This window comes from Merops nubicus, unplaced genomic scaffold (assembly GCF_000691845.1).
Source record: "Merops nubicus isolate BGI_N331 unplaced genomic scaffold, ASM69184v1 scaffold23142, whole genome shotgun sequence".
NCBI classification, from domain to species: domain Eukaryota; kingdom Metazoa; phylum Chordata; class Aves; order Coraciiformes; family Meropidae; genus Merops; species Merops nubicus.
Genome location: NW_008593169.1, coordinates 6,196 through 31,516, shown reverse-complemented (window position 1 = coordinate 31,516; position 25,321 = coordinate 6,196). Strand labels below are relative to the sequence as shown.

The window sequence follows — 25,321 nt, the reverse complement described above, 5'->3', positions numbered from 1 at the left end:
CCACTGCAGCGGCGGCGGCCAGCAGCTCAGCAGCAGCAAACGGAAGAGAGAGAGCAGAAGGGGCGGTGGAAGGGCTGCCCCTCCTGATCCTCCAGCTTTACTGGCTATGCTGGCTGTGGGATGGAATACCCCATTGGTGAATCTTGGGGTCAGTTATCCTGCCCCCTCCTCTCTACAGGTGTGGGGTATTCTCTGCACCCCTCTATGCGGGATACAAACTTAGCAGTGGCCTTGGTCTGCACGCCAACCCCTGGCAGTAACTCTAAACATGAAGTCTTATCACTGCTAAAACCAGACAGTTTACAAAAACGCTGCTAACTTCAGACAGGGCAGTTAGTTAATTAGAAGAGCTTTAGCTAAAAAATAAAATCACTGAGCAGAACCAGCTCTATTTTACCCCAAGCCAGGACAGAGTTTGACCTGGGTTTTGTAGATAGCTGATGATATAATAAATCATCCTTTTCCTGGAAGGTGTAAGTGTAGCTAATTTAAGTCTTTCTCATCTTAAAAGAGGAAAGTGAATTTATTCTTTTCTCCCTTGGCTGTCCCAGTTTTGTTAGTTAATGGTTGTTATAACTTGTGGTTATTTTTCTGTCAGTGTATCCTTGCAAGATAAGTTCTTCTGTGAGAGAGGTAGAGATATTTAATGAATAACTTTATTTACTGAAACTTCTGTTACACATTGTCCTCACTCTCAAAACTAAAAGAGCTGATGCAGGCATACAAGGACAGAAACTGGAGTTTCGTCTTGGCAGTAAATGGTTTTACTGGTAACATACAGGGGTGAGAAGTGCAGATGCAATGTAGGGCATGTTATACTAGTCTCTTAAAGGTTTTTCTTTAGATGCCTTTTTTTTTTCCAAATAAGATTTTTGGAAAATGTCATGGAGATGGCGAAGGGCTCTGTGCCAGACAGGAGAGTGGTATGTTTTGGAACTTGTAGGAATTAAAACAGTTGGCCAAAATTGGAAAGTTTCCACTTTGATTTTTTGAATTGTAGATCCTTAACAGTAAAGGAGCTGCTCACAAATGAAAGGAGAGATCAGTGTGGCCTGCAAACAGCATTACTTATTAAACTACTGAAGTCTTCCATTCTTCTTAATTTTTTTCCCCTTCTGCCAGAATCTTATGTTTCTGGCTTAGCATCTTGTGAGCCAGCCTTTTTTCTGGCTTATCTGATAGTCACCTAGCTTATGTTAGTAAAATGAGACCCACTGAAGTGCAGAAATGTTTTAATCATTCCACCTTTTATGTCTCTTAAGCAGCTGCTGATAGAGGAGAGAAATCCTTCCTCATGCTTGTTCCATTAACATCATCTGATCTGATTTTTACCATGTGTTTTGTTGGAAAATATCATGATACAAATGGTTAAACTTGGCTCAAGTGTCATTTGAATTTAAGTTGTGGGAGTTTGTGAGACTTTATGTCAAACTTAAGATTCACAGGAAGAGTTTCACTTTAAAGCCTTGCATTTTTGATTAGGTAAAATGTGATGCACTGCAACAGCCCCTGCAGATTAGCTGATGTGTTCATCAGCTGCTAAGTCTGTACAGCGTGTGTGTAAAAGTAAAGCAAAAGAGGACAGAAGTCTTCCTGTAGAATCTTATCTAATGATGATGGAAACTGGTAGGTTCAAACATGGGATAACAACCTCTTACTTTCTGGTTAATAGCAAAGGCTGCAATATGTGTTTTAATGTGTGTCCTGTCTTCTCAGGTTGTTGATTTGCTCTTGGCCCGAGGAGCAAATAAAGAACATAGGAATGTGTCTGATTATACGCCATTAAGCCTTGCTGCATCTGGTGGCTATGTTAATATCATCAAGATTCTTCTCAATGCTGGGGCAGAAATTAATTCAAGGTAATGTGCTATGTACACCAGATGAACTGCAGTACAGCAGAGACACTTCTTTGCTGGCTGTGTACTGAGGCATAGGTGGGAATCTCTTGGACTTTCAGACCTCCTTGCAGCCTTTCCACACTGATGGTCTCCTTTATGTTCATGTTATCACAGTGCTTTTGAATTGCCCTCAACTATCACAAGCTTGATGCCCCTTATACCAAAATCTGAAGGAATTATTATTATGATTTGCAAATGTCTTCTTCCTTCTTTCACCATTTTGAGATCTAAAAGTCAAACTATTTCCAATAGAAGCAAATTAAGGAACCAGCCAAAGTATTCCTGGCAGCTCTGTCTGAAGATGCCTTTTTCAGTAAGAGAAAGAAATTTACACAGCTGTGTCTCTTAAGCCTCTTCTTGATTCATATTAAGAAAAGTTACACATATTTTATCTCAATAGAGAAAGTTGAAACCATAGCTGTGCTAGAAGCATTTTTTTTTTCTGAACAAATCAGATGCAGCCTCGATTTTTAGTATGTAGTTTAAAGTTTGTGTTTCAGCCATCTGAACGTATAAAAGCTGAAATTTGCTTATAGATTGGAATTGTCTATTGCATTTTAAAATTGATAGGAGAAACCATCAGAGTAACTACATGCTAGTATTTTAGGACACTGTCAATATTTGTATATATTACATGTTCCTTTCTGTCTTACAAGAAGACATTTTGTTCTTCTTGGATACTCTTACATTTCCCAGAGCATGCCTCTGGTCCTGGGAACTGCATTTTGTTTCTTTCCCCTTAGGACCGGGAGCAAGCTTGGGATTTCTCCCCTGATGCTGGCTGCTATGAATGGCCACGTACCTGCCGTGAAGCTGTTGCTCGATATGGGCTCTGACATCAACGCCCAGATTGAGACCAACCGGAATACAGCGCTCACCCTGGCCTGCTTCCAGGGCCGAGCAGAGGTGGTCAGTCTGCTTTTGGACAGGAAGGCAAATGTCGAGCACAGGGCAAAGGTAAGTGTGCACGTCACCTTTCCTTATGAGTAATTTCTAATGGACAATTTTTCTGAGTTACCAAGTTTTTTCTAATTTTCCTGTGACTTTGAGCCTCTCTGTGCTCAGAGGACCCATTAAATCAGAGGACTTATTACATGTTCTGAAATAAGGTGTTTTGTTTTATTTTAAATAAAAACATCAATGATGATGAATTTATTGAATTAGGGAAAAGCTGACTGGTCCTTCTGAGTTCTTAATGAAACTTAGATTGACTCTTGTTCTGTAGTACTAAAACTTTGCAGGTTTAAGCTTGACATGATACTCATTAATAGAACAGACAGATACACATATTTTTACGTCTGAGTGAAGTCTAGGCAGAAAGAGAATAGTGTTGCTTATAGTGATTCTCATGCAGAATAGATTTCTTGTCTACAACAGAAGTAGTGCAGTCAGACTTTGTAAAGCTTTTGCGTTGCTGTAGAACCCGTGGCTTCAGTACTGTGACTTTCTGTGCCTCTGAAATGCTCCACAGGTCCCATCCTTTGGTACTCTGGGACAGCTTTGTGTCTCCTGCCATAAAGCAAGCTTAAAGCTTGCGTAGACAGCCAGACTGATTTCCCCAGCACAAAGGAATTTTTGGTAACTCCTAAGGCTGCTGAAATAATTGCTGTCTGTCTCCCCCGCCTGCTTCTGGAGTGACTGTGGCTGGAGAAAAGGGGATATGGATAAAAGCCAGCTTTCAAATGGTCAGTCTGGGCATGTTAGCAGCTGGTATAAGTTTATTTAACAGTCTAGCCTGGCAACTAAGTTGGGCCCGGATCAGTCCTTTTGCTAAGGGAGGCTAGAGAAAAGCGATAAAACCAGTTTCTGAGCATTTTTGTAGAAACACTTGCATCTTCACTTGGATCTATTCTAACCTCTGTTTTAGAGATACTGTTATAAACTTTGTTTTTGCTCTTGAGACAGGTATCTGGTGGTACTTAGTCAACAGTTTGCCTGGATTTGTAAAGCCCAGGAGTATTTGGATTGTTTTGTTTCATTTGGGTTATGTTGTGTGTGTTTGTTTTTGAGAAAGAGACTGCTTGCAGTCAGACTCTTAAACCAAATATAAAGAGCTATCTAAAAATTCATTTCACTGTGTAGAAATCAGTCATGTTTTATCTGAAGTATGTTGTACATGTTTCATACTGTGTCTTCCTCTTTGCCACAGACTGGTCTCACACCTCTGATGGAAGCAGCTTCCGGAGGATACGCAGAGGTTGGAAGGGTTCTGCTTGATAAAGGAGCAGATGTTAATGCTCCACCTGTGCCTTCCTCAAGAGATACAGCTTTAACAATTGCAGCAGATAAGGGCCACTACAAGTTCTGTGAGCTCCTGATTAATCGGTAAAAGTTTTCTCCTCATTAGTGGCACATTGGTTCTGTAGTCATATGCCTCTGTGGTGAGGGTGCACTTGTTTGCATTGCCTCACACAACTGAGAGCAAAGAGAATGCAAAGCTCTGAAAGCAGGATGTTGTATCTGTTCCCTGCTCTCTAGTGTTATCCTGGAGTGTCATGCTACTCCAGTGTTCATTAAGCTAAGCAGGCAGCTGTGACCAGAGGTAAGCAGTGTTTGGCTTGGCAGCTCCATTGGCTCTGTATTAATCCAGCAATTCCTACATGAGCATTTCCCTGTTGTCACTTGTGGAGGAAAAGCCTGGGCGTAGCTCTTGAGCTCCTCAAGCATAAGCTTCTGAGCTGCTAAAATGTCAAGGTGCTGCTTTGTCCTGTGAGTAATCCCCACATAAGTGATAGGTAACACAAAGGACCTGTGGCAGCTGGCTGCATAGCTGTGCTGCAGTAGGCTACATTAGGTGAGTGTTCCTTTCTGTAAGGGAGGTTTAAATAACCCCGCTGTCACTACATTGCAAACAGCCGATTTGAGGGTCAGAATTTCTATATCTAGCCACTGAATTTTAGTCATTATATATCCAGTTGTATTTGACCTTTAGTCATCTTACTTCCTGACTTCCACCTTTACTCATACCGTGTTTCACTCGATCACGCTTGTACTTCAGAGGAGCGCATATCGATGTTCGTAACAAGAAAGGAAACACGCCTCTGTGGTTAGCAGCTAATGGTGGTCACTATGATGTGGTTCAGCTGCTTGTGCAAGCAGGAGCAGATGTGGATGCTGCAGATAATCGGAAAATTACACCTCTCATGTCAGCGTTTCGGAAGGTAGGAGACCAACTTAACTGTGTCTCATTCCTAAATGTTTGAAAACAGGGTTTCTCATTTAGTCTTAAATGTATATGCTTCGTTTTGCAAGAATCAAATATAACACAGCAAAATTACTGTTTTGATAAAGTGCCTGCTTTAAAGTAGTCATATTCTGTGTACTTCTCACAGATCTAATTTCTGGGAGACGAAAAACTTTGCTCCATAAACCATGCTAACTTTATTGCACTCTCCGAAATTTTCACTTTTTGGGTTTTCACTATTGTGAGATTACTGTAGTCACCTCCAGATCTCTGCACACTGTATTGCTTGCTTCAGTCCTGCTTTTGAGGCGAACAGAGTACCAATCTGCAATGCTGTAATGTAAGGCTGGATGTAAATTTTCGATTCCTCGTTTGTTGCTGAGTGGGACACTTTGCATAGTTGGCTCTTTTGTTACCACCTTTTCTTCTTGGCAGGAAGAACATTGCTTTGTGATGGTTATGTTGTTGGATGCAAGGAGCATAACTATAGCAGAGGAATTTATTAACTGCAGCTGCTTTGCCTTTAACAAAATATCAAATAAGCATACAGCTTTCTGGACAAAGAGTGATGCTGAGCATGCCACTGCTGTCCCTCCATTGCTTTCAAATAGTTACAGAGGCAACAGTTGGATACTCTGTGCGGTTGCACATTGTACCCCAGCAATAAGTGGACTGAGCAGCAGAGGAATGTTTGCCAGCTTAATACTCAGGTGACTCAGTTCCTTGATCAGACTTAGCTTGTAATCAAACAACCAAAGTTAGCTCTGTGGTGTGAGTGGCAAGAGAGGGAGTTGGGGTGACTACGCTCTTCTTGGCTGTTACTAGAAACATGAACAGCTGCCTCTGCCCTTGTGCCTGTTTTGGTCCTTGTATTTTAAAATGAAAGATTACTTGTGGGAGAGCTTGTCTTTGCCACCACGATGTAGAACAGCAGATGTGCTGTCAACACTGAGCAAGTAAACTACTTTTCCTTTGAAACAGCAGCTTACCAGAAATGTTCTTCGTTGTTTTTAGTCATTCGTGTTGGTCTAAGAGAGACCAAAACTTGTATTTTGATGATGAACATTGACTGCTACAAAATCTTAGAATGGTTTGGGTTGGAAGGCACCTTAACTATCATCTAGTTCAAACTCCCCTGCCATGGGTAGGGCACCTCCCACTAGGCCAGGTTGCTCAAAGCTCCATCCAGCTTGGTCTTGAACACCTCCAGTGATGGCACATCCACAACTTCTCTGGGCAATCTGTTCCAGTGTCTCACCAGACTCATAGAGAAGAGCTTCTTCCTAACTTCTAATCTGAAACTCTCCTCTTCCTGTTTGAAGTCATTACCTGTCATCCTGTCACTACAAGCCCTTGCAAAAAGTCCCTCCCCAGCTTTTTTTGTAGGCCCACTTCAGATACTGGAAGGCTGCAGTAAGGTCTCCCCAGACCCTTCTCTTCTCCAGACTGAACAACCACAACTCTCAGCCTGTCCTCATAGGAGAGGTGCTCCAGCCCTCTGATCATCTTCTTGACCCTTTCTGGTGCAACAGGTCCATGTCCTTCTATTGGAGGGCTCCAGAGCTGGATTCCAGGTGGGGTCTTACAGGTGCCAAGTAGTGGGGGAGAATCACCTCCCCCAACTGGCTGGCCACAATTCTTTTGATGCAGGCCAGGATGCAGTTGACTTTCTGGACTGCCCTTGCACATTGTTGGCTCACGTTGAGCATCAGCCAGCACCCCTAAGTCTCTCTCCTCAGTTCTGCTCTCTGTCCCTACTCCGCCCAGCCTGTGTTTGTGCTTGGGTTTGCTCCAACCCAGGTGAAGGACCTCGCACTTGGCCTTTTTGAACTTTGCCATTGGGCCCCCTTCTCATGCCTGTCAGGGTCCCTCTGGGTGTCATCACTTCCCTCCAGCGTGTTGACCGCACTACATAGCTCAGTGTCGCCATTGTACACAAGAGATCAGAATTTTCTTTGCTATTCTAGGGGCACGTGAAAGTTGTTCAGTTCCTGGTGAAGGAAGTTAACCAGTTTCCCTCGGACATCGAATGCATGCGATACATAGCAACGATTACAGACAAGGTGAGTTTAACTTTGGGAAAAGGCCACCCCTGTCTCTTAATTTCAGTGAAAACGTACATGAGAAATTAAGTATTTAAGACCTGAATGTATGTGTTTGCTCATGTATGTTTGGTTCAGAGGTTTGTTCGCGTGTCCTTTTTAATACAGAACTTAAAAAAATAAACCAGTCTTTAGAGTCCTATTCTGTGGAAACAGTTTGTATGGTTATGAATGCAGGGAAGCTAATCTCATGTTTGCAGAGCAAGCTTCACTCCTCAATTTGAGTTTATTACAGAGGTAGTAAGACAAGTTTCCATTCCAGGATCTGTTGAAAAAGTGTCATCAGTGTGTGGAGACAATTGTGAAAGCTAAAGACCAGCAGGCTGCAGAAGCAAATAAGAATGCAACTATATTGCTGAAGGAGCTAGACCTGGAAAAAGTAAGTAGAGAATTACTATTGTGTAGCGTAACAGTTTGTACTGTATATTAATCTATAGGCTGTATTGCTGCTTGGTGCTTTGTGGGGCAGTAGTTCTTCATCCTGTGACTGTATGTGCTTTCCTTCCTCTAATATATAAAAAATGAAGCATATACTGAGAGTGGCTAATTAGAACTGATTTCTGCTTCAGCCACTCTGTTGTCCTTTTTATGAAAGCTTGGACTTGCCAATAGCTAGCTCTCTTGCATCATTCCAATGCATATTGTGTGTGAGTAAAGGGAGGCCTGCAGTCTTGGTGGCATGATACAGGGGCTGTTACATGCTAGATAAGATGGAATCCATAAACATTTCATTAACTTCTACATGGTGTGACAAAAGAGAGCCTGCAAGCTGCCCAATGAGCTATATGGAGTTGAGCAGATAGTGGGGAAAATTAACTTCTCCTTCACTGAGAATACTGCGAAGTGTCCCAGAGTAATGCAGACGCTTCTTAAGCACTCTTTGTTGGGCTCCTAAAATTCTGGACAAAAGACTTCCGTATTGAATTTTCCAGGTTTCTGACTTGCTAAACACCTATCAGTTCCTTTGCAAAGCTACAGTATAGCATAATTGACTTGTCTGATTCGATATACTTTTTTAAAAGTGGTCAAAAGTGGGTAGCTGTTGTTTTCTGTAAAATCTTTGGGAGATCTTTGAATAAAAGATGTGAACAGTGCTGCAAAAAATATTAATGACGTTAGTCTTTTCTCAAAAAACATTTAATGAGATGATGAGAGGAAATTGATTTTACAATGTTTTTATAATACCTCTGTTTTGATTATTTTGTTGTCATTTCTCAGAACTTTGGAACCCACTAGTTCTGTTGTTCCATAAGGTCTGCCCAGTTTCTCTGTATTGTTCAGTATGTGACAGTCATTCTTGTTCATTGCACTTCTGCCCTCGCTCTCCCACCTCCCCCTCCAATTGCTAGGGAAGATCTGACTTATAATTTAGTCTGCGTGAATTCTTAAAATATGCATCCTTTTCTCCTTTATAGTCAAGAGAGGAGAGCAGAAAACAAGCCCTTGCAGCTAAAAGGGAGAAAAGAAAGGAAAAGAGGAAGAAGAAGAAGGAGGAACAAAAAAGAAAACAAGAAGAAGATGAAGAAAACAAACCTAAAGAAACTCTGGAACTGCAAGAAGATGATGATGATGAAGAAAATTATGACGAAGGTAAAGGACAAGTGTTTCTGTGAACTTTGCACTTGTGGAGGTGTCTTTTTTGCACCATCTAGGTAAGGGAATCTGTTCGAAAGCTGGATTCTCTAGTACTGTGACATTGTTGCATAGCTTCTGCCCTGGTTCTGCCTTCTGCTGTCAGAGTTCATGGCCAAATTCCTTTGTTCACTTTTCCTCACTCCTTTGTTTGCCCCTCTCCCCCGTCTCCCCCTAGTTCTCTTTTTTTGTCCCCCCCTCCTTTGTTCCTAAAAGTCTCACTTCTGGAGCATTTACAGTTGAATACAGTGCAAATAGTCTGACAGCTCAACAAGGAGCATAACTTCAGCTGTAGTGTCTTCTGTCCAGGCACTGATTTCTGTATTTTGTGGGTTTTGATTAAATATCAACTGTTTTTCTTTCAGTGGAGCAAGAAGTTCCTATAGAGCCTCCTAGTGCAACTACCACAACTACAATTGGAATTTCTGCAACTTCAACTACTTTCACAAATGCCTTTGGGAAGAAGAGAGCTAATGTGGTGACTACCCCGAGCACAAATAGAAAAAATAAGAAAAATAAAACAAAAGAGACTCCTCAGAATATGCAGATAATTTTGCCAGATCAGCATATATCTCTAGCACAGCAAAAAGCAGATAAAAATAAAATAAATGGAGAGCCAAGAGGTGGTGGTGCAGGTGGGAACAGTGATTCAGATAACTTGGATAGCACAGATTGCAATAGCGAAAGTAGCAGTGGTGGTAAAAGCCAAGAGCTGAACTTCACGATGGACACGAACTCCTCGGAGCGGCGCTATGCCTCCTTGCTTATCCCCTCTCAGGAAGAAAAAACAAACACCTCTGCTTCAAAAACACCTGTGAGGTGAGACTGCTGTGTTGCTCCCCTGTTGTTTCACAGGCTTTTACCTATGCCAGTGTGAATTTTCTATAGCTAAAGCTTTACACCAGTTGGTACATTCCCAAAGTTCTTGAGAGACTGAGTTTGCTTTATTTGCATAGCTATTAAATAACACTGTCAAATTTGTTGAAAGCAAGCTCTTCAAAATGGTCAGGATACAATTTTTTTTTTTTTTTTCATTGCTGGCTAGATTTTACTACCGCTATAGCAAAACAGTCAGTTTTCTCTCTGTGTTTTTTCAGTACCTTTTGATTGTTTTATGATTTCATCTTTAACTCGTTTGAATTGCAATCTCTTTGTTTTAAGGAGGGAAGAAGTTGATGACTCTGAGCATTTCACCTGCCAGGTTGATAGCCAGTTTGATTTGACCTTGTCAAGCCAGAGGTGAGACTCGAAAGAATTTGAATGTACAGGGGCTGTGTGAGTGGTTTGGAAGATTATTCAGTTGGCAGAGAATGAGCTAATAACTAATAACACCAGTTTGTGAATACGTCATTGGTCTGAACTGAAAAGCTTAGATCCCATCTGAAGCTGTAGTCTTTGCTTGTTTTCACATGTAAGTAGTATGAGTCTGGTTGTCCAGAGTTTTTTCTTTTCCTGCTTTAAGGGAGCAGAGAGGGTGTGGGGACTGATCTACAGAACCCCTGGCTGATGAGAACCCAACTTCAATAAGAACGCAGATATCGTGGGATCGAAAAGAGCAGCGAGAGGGCTGTTGCCAGACTGATTGAGGCACTTGTCTGGGAGTGGGAAGAGAGTCCAAATTTTCTTTTTTTTTTTTGGTTCTTCCTCTCTGATTAAAGTTAGGTGCAGAATGAGTGGATTTGTCAGCCCTTGTGGTTGAGGGTTGTGTGATTAGGTAATCTGCCCTTAGACAAAACGCAGTTTCTCACATTTCTGTGTTCTGACTCCTGGTTAGAAGCAGTGCTTCTGTTAGGTAAAATACACCTAAGAAACTATATATGTAGCAAAATGGGGCTAGTGTATTTTTATTAACTTGTGCAGGTGCTCTTTTCCTTTTGCACTAGGCAGACTTTGTCTGAAAATTATTTCTAAATTTGCTCTTTGTGAATTTCTCTTGTCTTTAATCATGGACGTGCCAATAACAAGGCTACTGTAATTGAAGCTTAAACTTCATAATGATGCCTTTTTGAAAGCATACCTAGACAGTTTGAGACGAAGCATAAAAAAGTTTTTAAAGTCTACTCTGGAATCGATATTCCACCATGGACTTAGTTTTTTGCTGGCATGCAGTTTCTTATTCTTTTTGCCTCAGTCTTACACTTATCTGAGGACAAGTAAAGTTCTCCATAGAACTTTCAAATGCCTGGGGCAGGTGTATTATCAGAGAGCTAGAACTTAGTAAGGTAAAGAGAGAAAATGCTGCCATTTTAAAAGGCATTGTCTTTAAAAAGGTATTGCTTTTCATGTAGTGGGTACATGTAGGTTACATAAATGTGGAGAGATCTCTGAAGTCTGTATAAACTGTCGTATAAACAGTTCACTTGCAGGAAGCCACAATGAACATAAAATGCTCTAAAGAATGGAGAATAAAATGTGTAAATAAAGCCTTGCATATAGTATAGAGGAGGAGTGATAGCAAGGTAGCTGAAGTAGGAGGTCTTCTGTAAATTTTCCAGCTGTGCCAAATATTTGCTGGGTGGAATCATGTCAGGCTAGTTTTTCAATGACTTGTGAAGATTGCTGGCCTGTGTTTCAGTGCTGCAGATGAACTTGGGAGCTCTCAGTGCTGCTTTTTTTTATCTCCACATAGATCAGTTAGCCTAACAAGAGATGACCTGCTCTCCCTTCTTTGTACTGTTTGTATCACAGTATTATTGCTAGAGATGTATTAGTACAGGTAAAGATATTTGGGCCTGTGCTTCCAAATTGATGTCACTGGGACTTAAATACACCAATATGCTCACATATTTGTGCCTCAGTTATCCATTCATAAAATGGGAGGTGAGGTGTAGAACCACTTTACATGAAATATGTAACAATAAGGGCTGAAAACCTGATATTTTCAAGTACTTATTACTTACAAGAAAGAGACATTATTACCAAGCACTTTTTCTTAAAAAGCTATTGAAAAAGAACAGAGCATAGACATGTAGTCAGGATGTGCTGAAGTGGCTGTGTACCACCTCTTATAAACTACTTTAATCTGGTATGTAGTGCAATCTTTACTGCTTCTGGTATTACTTCATTCAGTTTAGCACTCGATTTTTTGGAGCAGGGATACAGACTGTGGACTAAAAGTTTAAAAACTACCTGTGAAGTCACCCTCTAATTGTTCCAGGTAGAAGATAAAAATGAAAACAATTAATGCTAGTAGTTTTAAACTCTGGAAGTGTATACTGTAATGCTGTCATTGTATTCTGTAATTTGTAATCAATACATTTCTATTCCTAGACTTGATGGTGAAAGTCATTCAAATTCCTTGTCAGCTACTTACAAGACTGTTTCACTGCCTCTGACCTCTCCAAATGTAAAGCTGAATCTGACTAGTCCAAAAAGAGGCCAAAAAAGAGAAGAAGGCTGGAAAGAAGTGGTTAGAAGGTAAAGACTTCAGTTCTGTGTTTAAGAACTGTCTCTGAGATTTTTAGCTTGTAAATTATTCTCACATATAGAATGTCCAGTAAGCTTATTTAATTGTACAATTAATTTCTAAAAAAATCCACCCCCCTTATTCTCATAATGCTGTGACAAAAAATTGTAGTTCTAATTTGAATTAAGTGCTGACTTAACATCAATATGACACAAATGTTTTGGCACGGGGGTTTTCTTCTCCTGTGACTTCAGTGGAGTGTAAAGGATGTGGGAATTAGATCACAGGGAGAGGGAGCAGATGGCAGTGAAAAGCCCCTACAGCAGATGACTGCCTGCACACAAACTAAAGGCAGGATTAAAGTTAGTAGAGTAGAAGAGAGGTGGATGATCTCTTTAAGGCTAAAATTCTTTGTGCTTTGGGTGGTGACCTCAACAGCTGATTCCATGAAAAACTTTGTCACCTTAAAGTGAGTGCTAGAGGGGCAATCAGATTTAACAATTTTCTGCAAAGCTAACTTTCCCTATGAAAATATACTGGGTTTTATTATATGGCCATTAACATGCCAGTATCTTTTCTGTAACCTTTATGAAGTCTACTGGTTGTAACTAGAATTTATCTGGCCTTCCTGGCTGTGTTCTCTTTGTCAAAAAGGAATACAGTGAGATCATGCAAGTGTCAGATGCTTTGGGTGCATTTATGTGTTTTGCAATGATAGTGACCAAATATGCTCATTTTGGAGAATTTGAAATATGAAAATTTAAGCTATGAACCCTTAGAGAGTTGGTTCGGTCTCTGCAATTTGTTGTGTTTGCAAATGGGGTTCTCCACTGTGACATGGCCTTGCTGTGGCTGCAGGCTGCCCACCACTTGGTGAGCTGTGCAGGTATGAACCCAAAAGAGGCAGCTGACTTTTTCAGGGCTGCATACAGACCCCACCACTGATCCTGGAGTTCCTCCATCTCTCCTCCTGGGTCTGTTGAGTCTCATAGGCTCAACTCAACTGCTCAGTTGGGTATTGTCTGCTCTTCTGCTGGGGATGGTAGGGTTCTAGAGATGGCATCCAAAACCTGACCTTGCTCATCTCTGAGGAATCAGGCCTTGTGTTGTAAAGAACATGTCCATAAAGTGTTTTGCATTCGTGTTTGCTATGCCTTGACTGATGGAAGCATGTGTCCTGCCAGAGAGCTTTCTGTTGTCTTTAGATGTGTAGGCAAATTGCCAGGAGCTGCATGCCTTCCTCTCCCAGAGTCTCTCCTGGTCTCAACAAGAATTTTCTCCTCTCACCATAAGTAAACTCTTGACTATAAGGGGTATCTATCAAACAAGTAACCAATGAAAACGTCCCTTTTGCCCTTGACAGGCAAGTAGGCAGAGTTCTGAAAGACCCTTCCCCTAGCAACACTCTGCAGCCAACACCAATTGAGCAATTTCAGCTGCAGAGAGGAGGTCGCTGCTGTTCGGGAGCAAAAAGGTCTGTGTGGGCATTTCTCAAAAGAAAAGCCATTGAACTTGGTGGGTGATGGGGGATGGGCATTGGGGTGAGCTCTTCTGGAGGGTGATGGCATGGGGGTCCTAGTGGGCTGAGGTGGAAGCAAACCAAGCTACAGTTAGGAGCCCTGCGAGTAATGTGGGCACATCTTGAAAATTAGTGATGATGCAGGCTCTAGTTTGAGGGGGGAGTGTTTGGAATGTCTGGCTCGAGAGAGGAGCCTTGGGGGTGCAGGGGTGAAGAAAGCCCAAAGCATGAAACAACCTTGGGAGGAGAGCTGGGTGCATTCTCCGAGGACCAGGTTTCTGGGGGTGGGGAGGGTTGTAACGTGCTCTTCTGACAGGAGAGGGTGGAATAAAAAACACCTTGGCAAGATGAGGTGATGGTTTAGAACACTTCCATGTATTTAGACATGTTTAAAATAAAAGGGGCTTCCTTTAAGTCCTGTTAAATGAGAAACATTTTCCCGAGCATCACGTTACGTAGAAGTTTCCAAGACTGGAATAGCTCGTTGAAGCTGGCAGCCGTTTCAGGGGGTGGTGGTGATGATGTGTGCAGTGTTCAGAGGTGCCTGCACTGTAACACAGTGGTTTCTGAAGCCTCACTGAATCCCTCATAATAGTTCAGTATTGAATGGTTGCACGTCGCTGGCAAGCTTGAAAGCTGTGTGTGGGCTTGAGAGGTCCAGGCTTTAAAGTCTGGGGACAGTGGTGGCCCAAAGAGGCCTTGGCTGGGGGTCTGGATACAGGCATAGCTCATGTTCAGAGGCTTCACAGTACTACTAGCTTGCCCTCACCCACCGATACCATGCGAATTAGAAAAATCCTGAATTTACTTACTCTGTAACAATGGGTTACAGTGCTGTGCCCTGACAGTGAGCCTGCTTCTGGAAATCCGTGCTGCCTTCACAGAGGCTTCCAGCAGCTCCTTCAGTCACGGGACTGTAGAATTTACCCTTTGGCCATCTACCATTGTGTAGTGTCACGAATAAACTTTCAGATCTCAAGGTCTGAGAGAGGTGGACTAAAAGGGTTATGAATACAAGTGGTGAGCCTATCACTGGGAAAACACTGGAAAAACACTTTCTCTTTGCTATAAATGATAGGCTGATTTAGTCTGATAAGATAAGGACATCTCACTTTGAAGGTACACAAGACAAAATCCAAAAGTGTTCCTGAAGCAGTGTGAGGCACATAACGTCTCTTTTGCAACAGCTGCTTCTGGAGAATCTGTGTCAGGTACTGGGTGCAGGAGTTATAGAGAGCCTCCAAAGGGTGAAGAAAACACGAGCAGAAAAACACTTGCTGCCCTGAAACTTTAGAATATTGCTTCAGCCACCTGTCAGATAGCAATGGATTTTGATGTGCTTTTCAAGTCTGAATACACTTCACAGATTTGTGATCTTTGTGATATAGGTCAAAGAAATTATCTGTCCCAGCTTCTGTTGTATCTAGAATAATGGGAAGAGGTGGGTGCAACATCACAGCAATTCAAGATGTCACTGGTGCCCATATCGATGTTGATAAGCAAAAAGATAAGAATGGAGAGAGAATGATCACTATAAGGTACAGTATCTAGAAATTAGTCTTGAATTAGTCCACAATGTCATATATTAAATTTGCTTGCTTTTTAAGTTGGGATGTGTTTAGCTTCGTGGCACTAGAATGGAAGATACGTGAGTGCTGCCAAGATATGCTGAAGGTCTGCTTCTTCAAAGATAATCCTTAAAATATGCTAAAGTCAAGAAATAACTTACGGGAGGAAACATGCAGTACGCTTGTGAATCAGTATAAAATCGGGCTTACAGAATGTTATGCGAAGTGGGGGTTCCTTTTGCAAAAGATAAATATGTCTGTGTTTAATCTAGGGGTGGCACAGAGTCAACACGATATGCAGTGCAACTCATCAATGCCCTTATTCAAGATCCTGCCAAGGAACTGGAAGACTTGATTCCTAAAACTCATATAAGAACACCTGCTTCGAGTAGCAAATCAATCCATGCAAACTTTTCATCTGGAGTCAGCACTGCAACCGCTTCAAACAAGAACTCCTTTCCTCTTGGAGCATCGCCCCTGGTCACATCACAGTCATCAACACTATCTACTTTCCAGCCTACTAACAAATTAAACAAGAACGTCCCAGCAAATGTGCGTTCATCTTTTCCAGTGTCTCTTCCTCTAGCTTATTCTCATCCTCATTTTGCCTTGCTGGCTGCCCAAACTATGCAACAGATCCGACACCCTCGCTTACCTATGGCCCAGTTTGGAGGAACTTTTTCACCTTCACCGAACACGTGGGGACCATTCCCAGTGAGACCAGTTAACCCTGGCAGCACAAACAGCTCTCTTAGGTAATCAGAACGGGAACGTTTTACAGACGGAGTCTCCCGGATTAGCTACGTCTGGTTGTCCCATTACTGCCTCTTCTGTAGCTACTTCCACCCAGCCGCTGTGTGTAACCAGCAGTCGGACTCCCTCCTCGGTCAGAAAGCAGCTGTTCACCTGCGTTCCCAAGACGAGTGCTGCAGCCACAGCAATCTCCACTGTGACAAGCACCTGCAGCACTCTGCCTTCTGCTTCCTCGGCCCCTGCAAACAACGGGCAAGCGCCCGCAGCGTTTCTGCCATCCAGTGCTTCACAAACGCAGCATGCCACACTCAAAGCGGACTCTTTCTCAGCAGTATCAGCACCCAAAGAGAAGGTGTCAACACCAGACCAGCCTGCTGCAAATGCTTGTGCCCCATCTTCAGTTGTAAGTAGCTGCAGTGTGCCAGCTAGCAGCAACTCGGGAGTTGCCGAACCTCGCCTGCCGAGCAGCCCTCCACCACTAAATAATGTCCAAGATGAAATACTGCCAACCAGCATGTCAGAGATTAATCCTTCCATGTCGATGCCTTTTTCATCCTGCTCAGAAACAGCTCCTTTAAGCTTAGAGTCACCCAGGTCAGTTGTTGCAGATAATCAGGACAACAGTAACTTACATCAAGTAGCTGTACCAGCACCTCGAGTTACTCACAGGATGCAGTCCAGAGGTTCTTTCTATCCAGTGGTACCAAATGCAAATCTCCATCAAGATCCTCAGTCTATTTTTGTTACAAATCAAGTCCCTTTGACGCCTTCTCAAGGTCCACCTGCTGCAGTGCAGCTTTCATCAGCCATGAACGTTATGAACGGTTCACAGATGCACATTAATCCAGCAAACAAATCATTGCCTCCTACCTTTGGGCCAGCAACACTCTTCAATCACTTTAGTAGTCTTTTTGATAGCAACCATGTGCCAGCTACCCAAGGATGGGGAGACTGTCCGCTCTCTACCCGTGCAGCAGCTGACCCATCTTTCACTGTTCAGTCGACCTTTCTGAATAACTCTGTGCTAGGACATGTGGAAAACGTGCATCCGGACAACTCCAAGGCTCCTGGTTTCAGGCCACCTTCCCAACGGGTTTCAACTAGTCCTGTTGGTAAGTCATTAAGACCGTGCACTAGACAGAATTCTTTCTCCAGCCATTACAGTTTGATCATCTCAAACTGACTGAGAAGTGATTTGGTTATGACAGTTAGATAAAAGCAGCATAATGAGGATGGCCTGTTTTTCCCAAATGCTCTTTAAAATGTTGATAATTTTTTTTTCTCTTTTCTTCAGCTTTTCTAGGATGTTAGGTGTTGGGAACGTTGCAGACATTGCATTGTTTGTCCTCCATAGGAAACAGGAATGCTTCCGCCTGTTTGTAGAGTTCAGAGTAGCTTTGATTTTAGCTTTTAAGTTGGATTGGAACATAGGGAACTTCTGACAGGTTCTAGCTGAAGGAGTGACTGTAGTAATTTTTCTGAGACTCCAGCTTGACTCAGTGTGCATAAACTCTCTTTTTGTCTCTTGATATGGCTCTGGGATTTTAATAAGCTTATGTTGTGCTTTGGGAAATGGGTGTGCTACTGCATGAAGTGTTTTATTACAAAGTTACTATCCTTCTGCTGTTAAGTATAGCAGTTCAAGCGTATCTGTATTTATTTGAAATGGGTTAGGAACGCTCACAATGAGCTCCTTGTCCATGGTGTGCTCTGTGTAAAGGAGATTAGCATTATCTTATTGTTCAAACTATGTTGCAGGCAGCTGGCTGCACCCAGTTGCCTGGAAGAGACTCTCAAGAGGTCTAGTTTGTGCTGCACTGTTCTCCCCTTCACTCTTGCTCTAATGGCTTTGTGGTGCCTTGAAGCTGGGGTAGCTAGAGATATTTGCTTTGAACTTGTGATTTCCCCCACAGTGTATGTTAGGTATTTGGGCCAGTGATTCAGGACCTGAGTGCTGGGTTGGGACCAGTCAAGTAGCTTGACTTTCAGAACAGAGGAGAAGGGGGCATTTGAAAGACTTGGTGGTGAAGAAAGGTGATTTTCAGCATTCCCATTCCTCTCAGTTGATGTACAAACGTGCAGGACTTCTGAAAACCAGAAGACTTCTCTCTGGCTAGCTTTAACACAAAACTGGGGTGCTTGCTATGACTGTAGTTTTCTCAATAGTTTAGTTTGGGTTATATAGCTCTGCAAGGAGAATGAATACCTAGAGCTCTTGTGCTGCATTCACTCCCAGGTCAGTAAGCAGAACTGGGTGTAACTAGGACTGCGGAAGGTGACGTATCTGGACATCGCTCATCAGATAGGTTGCTAGTAAAAGAATTGCCTGACTCTCTGTGGCAGACTTCAGAAGCACTTCACATTGCCTGAGCTTTCTTTCTGCAGTGGTCTAAACTGGGAGTTGGCTGTTGTTGGAATAATCCCTGGGGAAGAAAGCTTAAGTCAAATGAGATCTGCTGAGTTTTCCGATGATTGCATTCTGCATATAAAAAGACAACTGACAGGGACTTTCCATAGCAGCAAAACATTTTGCTCTTCCCTTATTCTGAGGTCATCCATTTCTCCTTGGGAAAAATTTATTGGTCCTTTGTATATCCTTAAAGGGCTGTAAGTATATAAAAGGTAGGCTAAATCTGTTTCTTCTCTGAGATAGCAAGGTTAAGTAGATAACTAAGGAGAGCTCATGTGGTTGACTTCACGAAGATAGATGTGAAGTGCTCAACTGGAGTGCAGAATTATATGAACAGAAAGCATTTGTTCTGAGCTGGAATTTGATTAGGCTGAAATGAAGAAAAGGTGCAAATAGGTAGATGTGCTGCTATAGTTCTGCCTGGCAGGAGGTAGTTGGCTAGTCCTTAGTTGATTCCTTTAATGTCGTTATACTTAATACTGCTTTTGATCACCTTTGTTTCAGAATCTAAATTGGTCTGTCATGCAGGAGGATGGGGGGGCTAGGGGAGCCTGGGGAGAAGGGAGTATATCAGAGGTGTGGTAGTGAGGAAAGGAGTGGGGGCAGTAGGCTGAGGACCTCTCCAGTGCCTTCCCTTGGAGCGCAAGTGTGGTCCTATGGCCTGTGCACTTACCTCATTCACTGGCTTTTCCCAGGGGAACAGACCTTTCTGCTTAGCTCAGCCTCTGAGTTGGATTGAACTGGGGACCAACTTGGCTGTTCCCATAGGGTTTGGTGGCAGGTTTTGCAAGATCTGGGGAAAAGGGCCAGTCACTGCTGGGTTACACTTTGGCCAACAGCAGTGAGATGGACGAGGATGAGCCTGGGCCTTGCCGGTATATATTTGTGTGATCAGAGGGAGTAGCAATGGCTATCAAAGCAGGTAAACATCAATCCTCTCATCTCTGTGGTAACTGCACCTGAGCAGAGTGTCTTTTCTGCCTGACTTGCACAGTTGGGCTGTGGCAAACTTTTCCACAAATCAAGTTCTCTTGGTAATCACCTTGAAGCTGATTTGGTGGAGACTTAACATAATTTGATCATGCACTTAACCAGCTTTATCTTAACAATTGGCTGCCTTAGAGTGGAGTTTGATTACTCTGCTTTTCCTGTTCGTGGGTGAGCTCAGTTGCAGCTTGCGTTTTCTCCTGTTTGTGTCTTTGAGGCATAGATGCACATGCAGATCCCCACACTGGCTGTGGATCTGTTCTGGATATGATGTTTTTCCCTCACTTTTGTCTTTAGATCTCTTGTCCTAGCAGCTCACAGATTGAAGGCAGACTTAGCCCAACCAACTGGGGTGGCTGTGGAGAAGACAAGTCTTATTTCTTACTTTCCTGTGCATTTTAAGAAGGGGTTTGAGACCTTGCTTACATGGCATTAAAAGGTATCACAGACTTGAATTATGCCATCTTAGGAAGCAGCACATGAGTATGAAGTTGCATGAAATGGCTGGGCTCCTTGCTGTCACAGAGTATTGTGGCTGCTTCTCTAAAGGTGGAGGTAGCTCTTACAGTTAACGAACTTCTGCAGAAATCCCTGGAGCCCTTGATAAGCTGAATTTTGAGCAGAGTTTGTGTGAGATGGATACACCGGTCTCAAAAGCTCAGTTGTATCTTCTGAGCGTGATGAAGAGTTTGAATTCATGGCCCAAGTAACTGCAGAGTGTGGTATTGCAAAAAGCTTCAGTATTACAAACCCCAGTTTTGTTGGTAAGTACATAAATGGGAAGCTCATTAGTGAAATCATGATTCTATAAGTCATTGTTCATAGAAGCCATTTTTAATATTGAGCAAAGGTTCTTTTCACTTTTTTGAAAGTCAAGATAATGATAAAAAGTCTTCTTTACAACCTGAAAACTGACTACTCTGTATTTGTGTACTTCTGGCAGTCACTTCCTTCGGCCTGTAGAAGATACGCAGCAGTGCTGACATGGTCTTGCCTGTGCAGTCATTGCACTTTGAGATCTGTGTCCCCCAACCTACCAAGCCTTCAGAAGACACAGCTGGGCACCTCTCTTCTGCAGAAAGGCTGTTTTTGCCATAATCTCTGCCTTGTTTTGTTTAGGAAACGAGCGGTCTCCATGGGCAGCAGCAGCTCTATTACCCCTTCTATATGGGGCAGAGACTTGGAATCTTTGGTGGTTTGTCATCAAACTGGAAACTTGTTTTTGATGTGTGGTGGAATAGGTCACTATAGGGGTGTTTGGACTATCTCTGAGTTTACTTTGGTGGATGGAAGGTTAGCAAGAGTAGGTTAGCATCGGTAGTTCCATGGCAGATGCAGAGGGAGGACCCTCAGCTGGAGGTGCTGCAATCTGATGATGGTTGGCTCCGTGCTGGAGGCCAGGATGCAGCAATCAATCAGGCAGCCTGCACAGGCATTCGCATCCTCCTCACAGCCATGGAGTCTTGGACTTCGTGGTGTGACAAACCCTGAAAGATTGTTCTCCCACACTCAGGTTCCCTCATCCGAGTGGCTGATGTTCTCTTGGTGGTGGTGATTTATTTCTTCTTGTCTTGTTGTAATGGAGACTTCTCTATTTCAATCTTTGGGGTAGGGCTGGTGAGAAAAATACCTCCTTCAAATTCAGTGAGTCATTTCTGCCCACATAAACAGGTTGGATCTGGTACTTATGGAAGCAGTGAATCAGGTTAACTGGGTTGATGATATTGGGGGGGGAAGACCTGGCTTTCAGGAACGTATCCATTTGATGAAAGGTGCATCTTTAGTCTGTGACCTAAGGTATTGTCTGTCACCACTGCTATTTGCAGAGTGCTGTGGTGTTAGTAGGTACAACCTTTAACCTTGCTCTGCAGCAATGTAGGCTGGTCCTGGTTGTGGTCATTTTAAAACATTTAAATGGTTTTGAAACTAGTTTTGTTTAATAGGCCCTTGAAACTAAACCCAAAACTCAGGTGATCATATGACCATGCCTGTTTCTGCTTTCAGGTAATAACGTGTGATAAGAGCTTTTAGAACATTTTAGAAAAGTACTTGAAAGCTTTGGCTTATTAAACAACTGTAATTCCCCCTTGCTAATAATTTGTGGGACTTTGAACTTTCTCTCCATCTCTCCCTTCCTCTCACACATTCCTGTAGCAAGCAACCCCCTCACCTATTGTGCTGTGCATTGTCAGCCCTGTTTCTCTGGACACAGCATGCTCTGACTGATCTATATGTGAATATACCTATAGGATGGCAAAACCTGTACTGCACCAAACCACTTCCCTGGTGCCACCTTCCTCTGGGACTTCCACAGGGCCCTGTATCCATGTTTGAATTGGGTGGCTTTATTGTAAGCAAAGAGCCTTGCCACTCTCAGATTTCCTCCTTTGCCCTTTCTGCTAAGATAATTTCTTTTCAGCAACCAAAGGGATGGCTGTTTCTGTTAAAACTTCAGGCCAAAACAGAGAGCATACAGAAATGCCTTCTGTTGGTTTCAAAGGGAGAATCGTGCACCTGTAAAATGAACTTACCATGTGCAGATACCCCCAAAGGTTATGAGATGCTTTAATTCTATTTGGAGTACTAGCTCTCTCTGGTGCTTTGAAGCAGGTTCCCAAAGAGAGATATTTAATCAAATTTATGTTTATTTCAGGCTTACCCTCTCTAGATCCATCCAACAGCTCTACAACTTCTTCTTCAGGTCCTTTGACAGGCTTTTCAGCAAACATACAAGGAGCACGGGTTTACCTTCAAGGGCCAGCGCCTGTTGGGACTCCCAGCTTTAACAGACAGCATTTTTCACCACATCCTTGGACAAGCGCAACAAATTCATGTAGGAACTTCATGGGTCTGTCTTAGTTAACTATAAATTCATAGCTATTGTCTTTAGTAGATTTGTAACTTGAGGGTAAATTACCCAGTGATGCACAAAATGCTTTCCAATTGCTTTTAGCAGCTGTGAGGATGGCGTGCATATACCAAGCTATACTGTTTTGTGGGTTTTTTTTCCATGTAAAATACTGCTAGTTGTAGTAGCATTACTAAAGGCATATTTAGGAAAAAAAAAAAAAGTGTCATAGGCTCTGAGAGGAGAGGGCATGAAGCTCTGATTATGCCAAGCTAAAGATTCCCCTCTAAATAATATGATTGTAATATTAGGTGAAAATGGCATGTTTGCCATGGTTTGAAGTCATATTGCCTTTTTTTCTTGTTTTATTCCTTTTCCTTCCCCTCCCCCCCTTGAATTTGGATTCTGGAATTATTTCATGTTACTTAAAATGTTCCAAAAATCTTTAAGCATCATCTGAGTTAACAGTAGATTTTCCTAATGGGAAGAACATGGAAGTAGCTTTACAGAAAATATGGATCTTTGATTCAGAATCTTAAATTAAGAGGCTGTTCATGTCACTGCATGCAACTTCATTGCCACTCTGAGCTTAAGAACCAAAATGTTTAAATGAGTGCTCAAAAGAAGTTGGATTTCCCAAGAAGAGTCAGTGATGCTTCTGACGTTGTTGGTCCTTAGGCTGTTATGTTACATGTGGCTTTGGGAAGCAGTCTAATTTATCTTCTGCTGGAAGTGGTGGATACTAAACCCAGGCTCTTTAGATAGTTACGGTATTTTGGCTGATGTTTTCACCTCTTCATGAAACTCTTCCATGTTTCTTATTCTTTCTTGTAATTAATTTATATGTACTGCTGTGTCATGAGAGTATCATGTGATTCTGATGGCTGAAAGCATTTGTGTTATAATGTCGATTTTTAAAGTTAAACTCCGAACAGAATTTCTGTGAAAGACTTGAAGAACGCTTGCCAAAAAGCCTTTAAAACTTATCATGTGGTTTGAGGTAATATTGGGAGGATAGAGCAGGTAGCATTGATGCTCACTAGCTTGTGTGTTTTGTGTGTAATTAAGCAAGAGAAATATTCTTTTCAGCAGGTGAATCTCCTATTCCATCAGTTTCCTCAGGATCATCTTCGCCCCTTTCAACCGCCTCCGCACCTTCTAACTTGGGCCAGCCAAAAGCGGGTAATGCCAATCCAGATCGGAAGGTGCCCCCGCCCATTGGGACAGAGAGGCTTGCTAGGATCCGGCAGGGAGGATCTGTCACCCCTACGCCCTTAGGAACCAACTTCACCGCCCCTGTCGGTCACAGCGGCATTTGGTCCTTCGGAGTGAACAGTGTATCTGGTAAGTCTGTTGTCCAGCCTGAGGTAGCCTAAAGAAACTTCGGGGGCCTTGTGGAAGTACTATGTTTGAAAAGAAAGCTGGGGAGGAGAAGTAGAGCTCCACAGTCTCTAATCAACTTTTATGTAGTACCTGCTGAAGGGAAAACTGGCGTCAGTGCTGGGAGAGTGGCTATCAATGAAAGCACTGTGGTTTTTCTCTCCTAATGTAGGTGATTCTCACCCAGCTTAGATTACCTTTGAGCAGATGCTTGTAAAGCCTGAAAAATTTTTGAAATTCAGTTTGGAAATTTCATATTAAATCTATTGAATGTGTCGTGGCTTGGGGTCAGGTCTACCCACAGAACCATAACAGATGCTCTCTGTTAACCCTCTCCCGCTGCCCCCCAAAAGGGATTAGAAAAGGAAAACAGCTTTAATACTGCCACTAATAATAATAGTAATAAAGATAATAAAATGGAATATGTACAAATATGTCTACAAAACCAGTATCAAACCCAACTCCCCCCGACGGCAACATGTCACTGTCATCCCGCGGCTGGGGAGCAGCCCCCGGGGAAGGGTCCCAGGCTGGGACCACAGACAGTGACTGGGTACAGGAGCTGGGTTCTGGAACTCAATTCAGGAACACAGGACTCAGGCTCAGAGGCAGGATGGACAGAGTCCTTCTTGGATGCCAGCTACTGCAGGAGCAGCAGAAGCAAGGAAGAAGATGGAAGGGTTGACGGAAGGGGTTGCCCCTCCTAATCCTTCAGCTTTTACTGGATATGAGGGATATGGGGTGGAATACCCCATTGGTGAATCTTGGGGTCACTTCTCTTGTCTGCTCCTCCCCGCAGGTGCAGCTTGTACTTTCTGCCCTCCTCCTTGTGGGATCCAAGCTTAGCAGTGGCCTTTGTCTGCACACCAATCCTGGCAGTAACTCTAAACATGGAGTCTTATTACAGCTAAAACAGGCAGTTTGCTGCTAACTTCAGACAAGGCAGTTAATTAGAAAAGCTTTGGCTGAAAAGTTAGAATCACTGAACAGAACTAGCCCTGTTCTACCCTAAACCAGGACAGAATGATACAGAATTTTAAATGTAAACAACTTTTATCTGTGAAGGGGGTCCATTTCTAAGTCTGACCCATGGCCAGGCACTTGCATCCAAATTTTTACCTTGCTTTCCTTTAACATGTTAGTTATGGTGCAGCTAGTGCATGCAGAAGCACATAACTGTGGATGCTGATTTTTGCATTGATCTCCACATGACTCTTGAGTAGCATGGGCGAACTTCTGTTCCAGGCAGCCCCAGTTTCAAAGGAATGACTTTGAAACAGCTGACCTTTTACATTCAGTTTCCTGGTAGTTTTTGAACCTTGTGGAAAGGAGAAGCAGCATTTGAGGTGTAAAACTTTTCCACTGGTAACTTTAAAGACAATTGTGTAATAGTCCTGTATGGGTTATATTTTTCAGTGGAGCCCTTCATACTGTGGTTAACTTCATGTCTCAACATTGCTTTGTTTTTTCAAGAAAAGCTTGTATGTATTTAGACAATGATTGGACATTTGTTGGATCTTAATTGTTCTGCTGTGGGCACCTGAAACTTGCAATTGGTGGTAGTCCCTGTTATCTTCACACTTGGCTGGAGGATGAATGTATGTGCAGGTGGCATGTGCCTGGACAAACTTGCC

The 25,321-nt window shown here is 42.7% G+C and overlaps 1 protein-coding gene across 1 annotated transcript in view; it reads left to right on the top strand.

The window, feature by feature from the left end:
- LOC103768244 (ankyrin repeat and KH domain-containing protein 1-like) overlaps positions 1 to 25,321 on the top strand; it is a 68,360-nt gene that overhangs the window by 40,747 nt on the left and 2,292 nt on the right. The window contains 14 exon segments of the mRNA XM_008935386.1: positions 1,717 to 1,859; positions 2,642 to 2,855; positions 4,048 to 4,223; positions 4,897 to 5,059; positions 7,050 to 7,145; positions 7,447 to 7,563; positions 8,600 to 8,774; positions 9,182 to 9,635; positions 12,087 to 12,233; positions 15,130 to 15,279; positions 15,582 to 16,064; positions 16,066 to 17,174; positions 22,113 to 22,292; positions 23,400 to 23,651. Of these exon segments, the coding sequence (XP_008933634.1) occupies positions 1,717 to 1,859; positions 2,642 to 2,855; positions 4,048 to 4,223; positions 4,897 to 5,059; positions 7,050 to 7,145; positions 7,447 to 7,563; positions 8,600 to 8,774; positions 9,182 to 9,635; positions 12,087 to 12,233; positions 15,130 to 15,279; positions 15,582 to 16,064; positions 16,066 to 17,174; positions 22,113 to 22,292; positions 23,400 to 23,651 (3,859 nt within the window).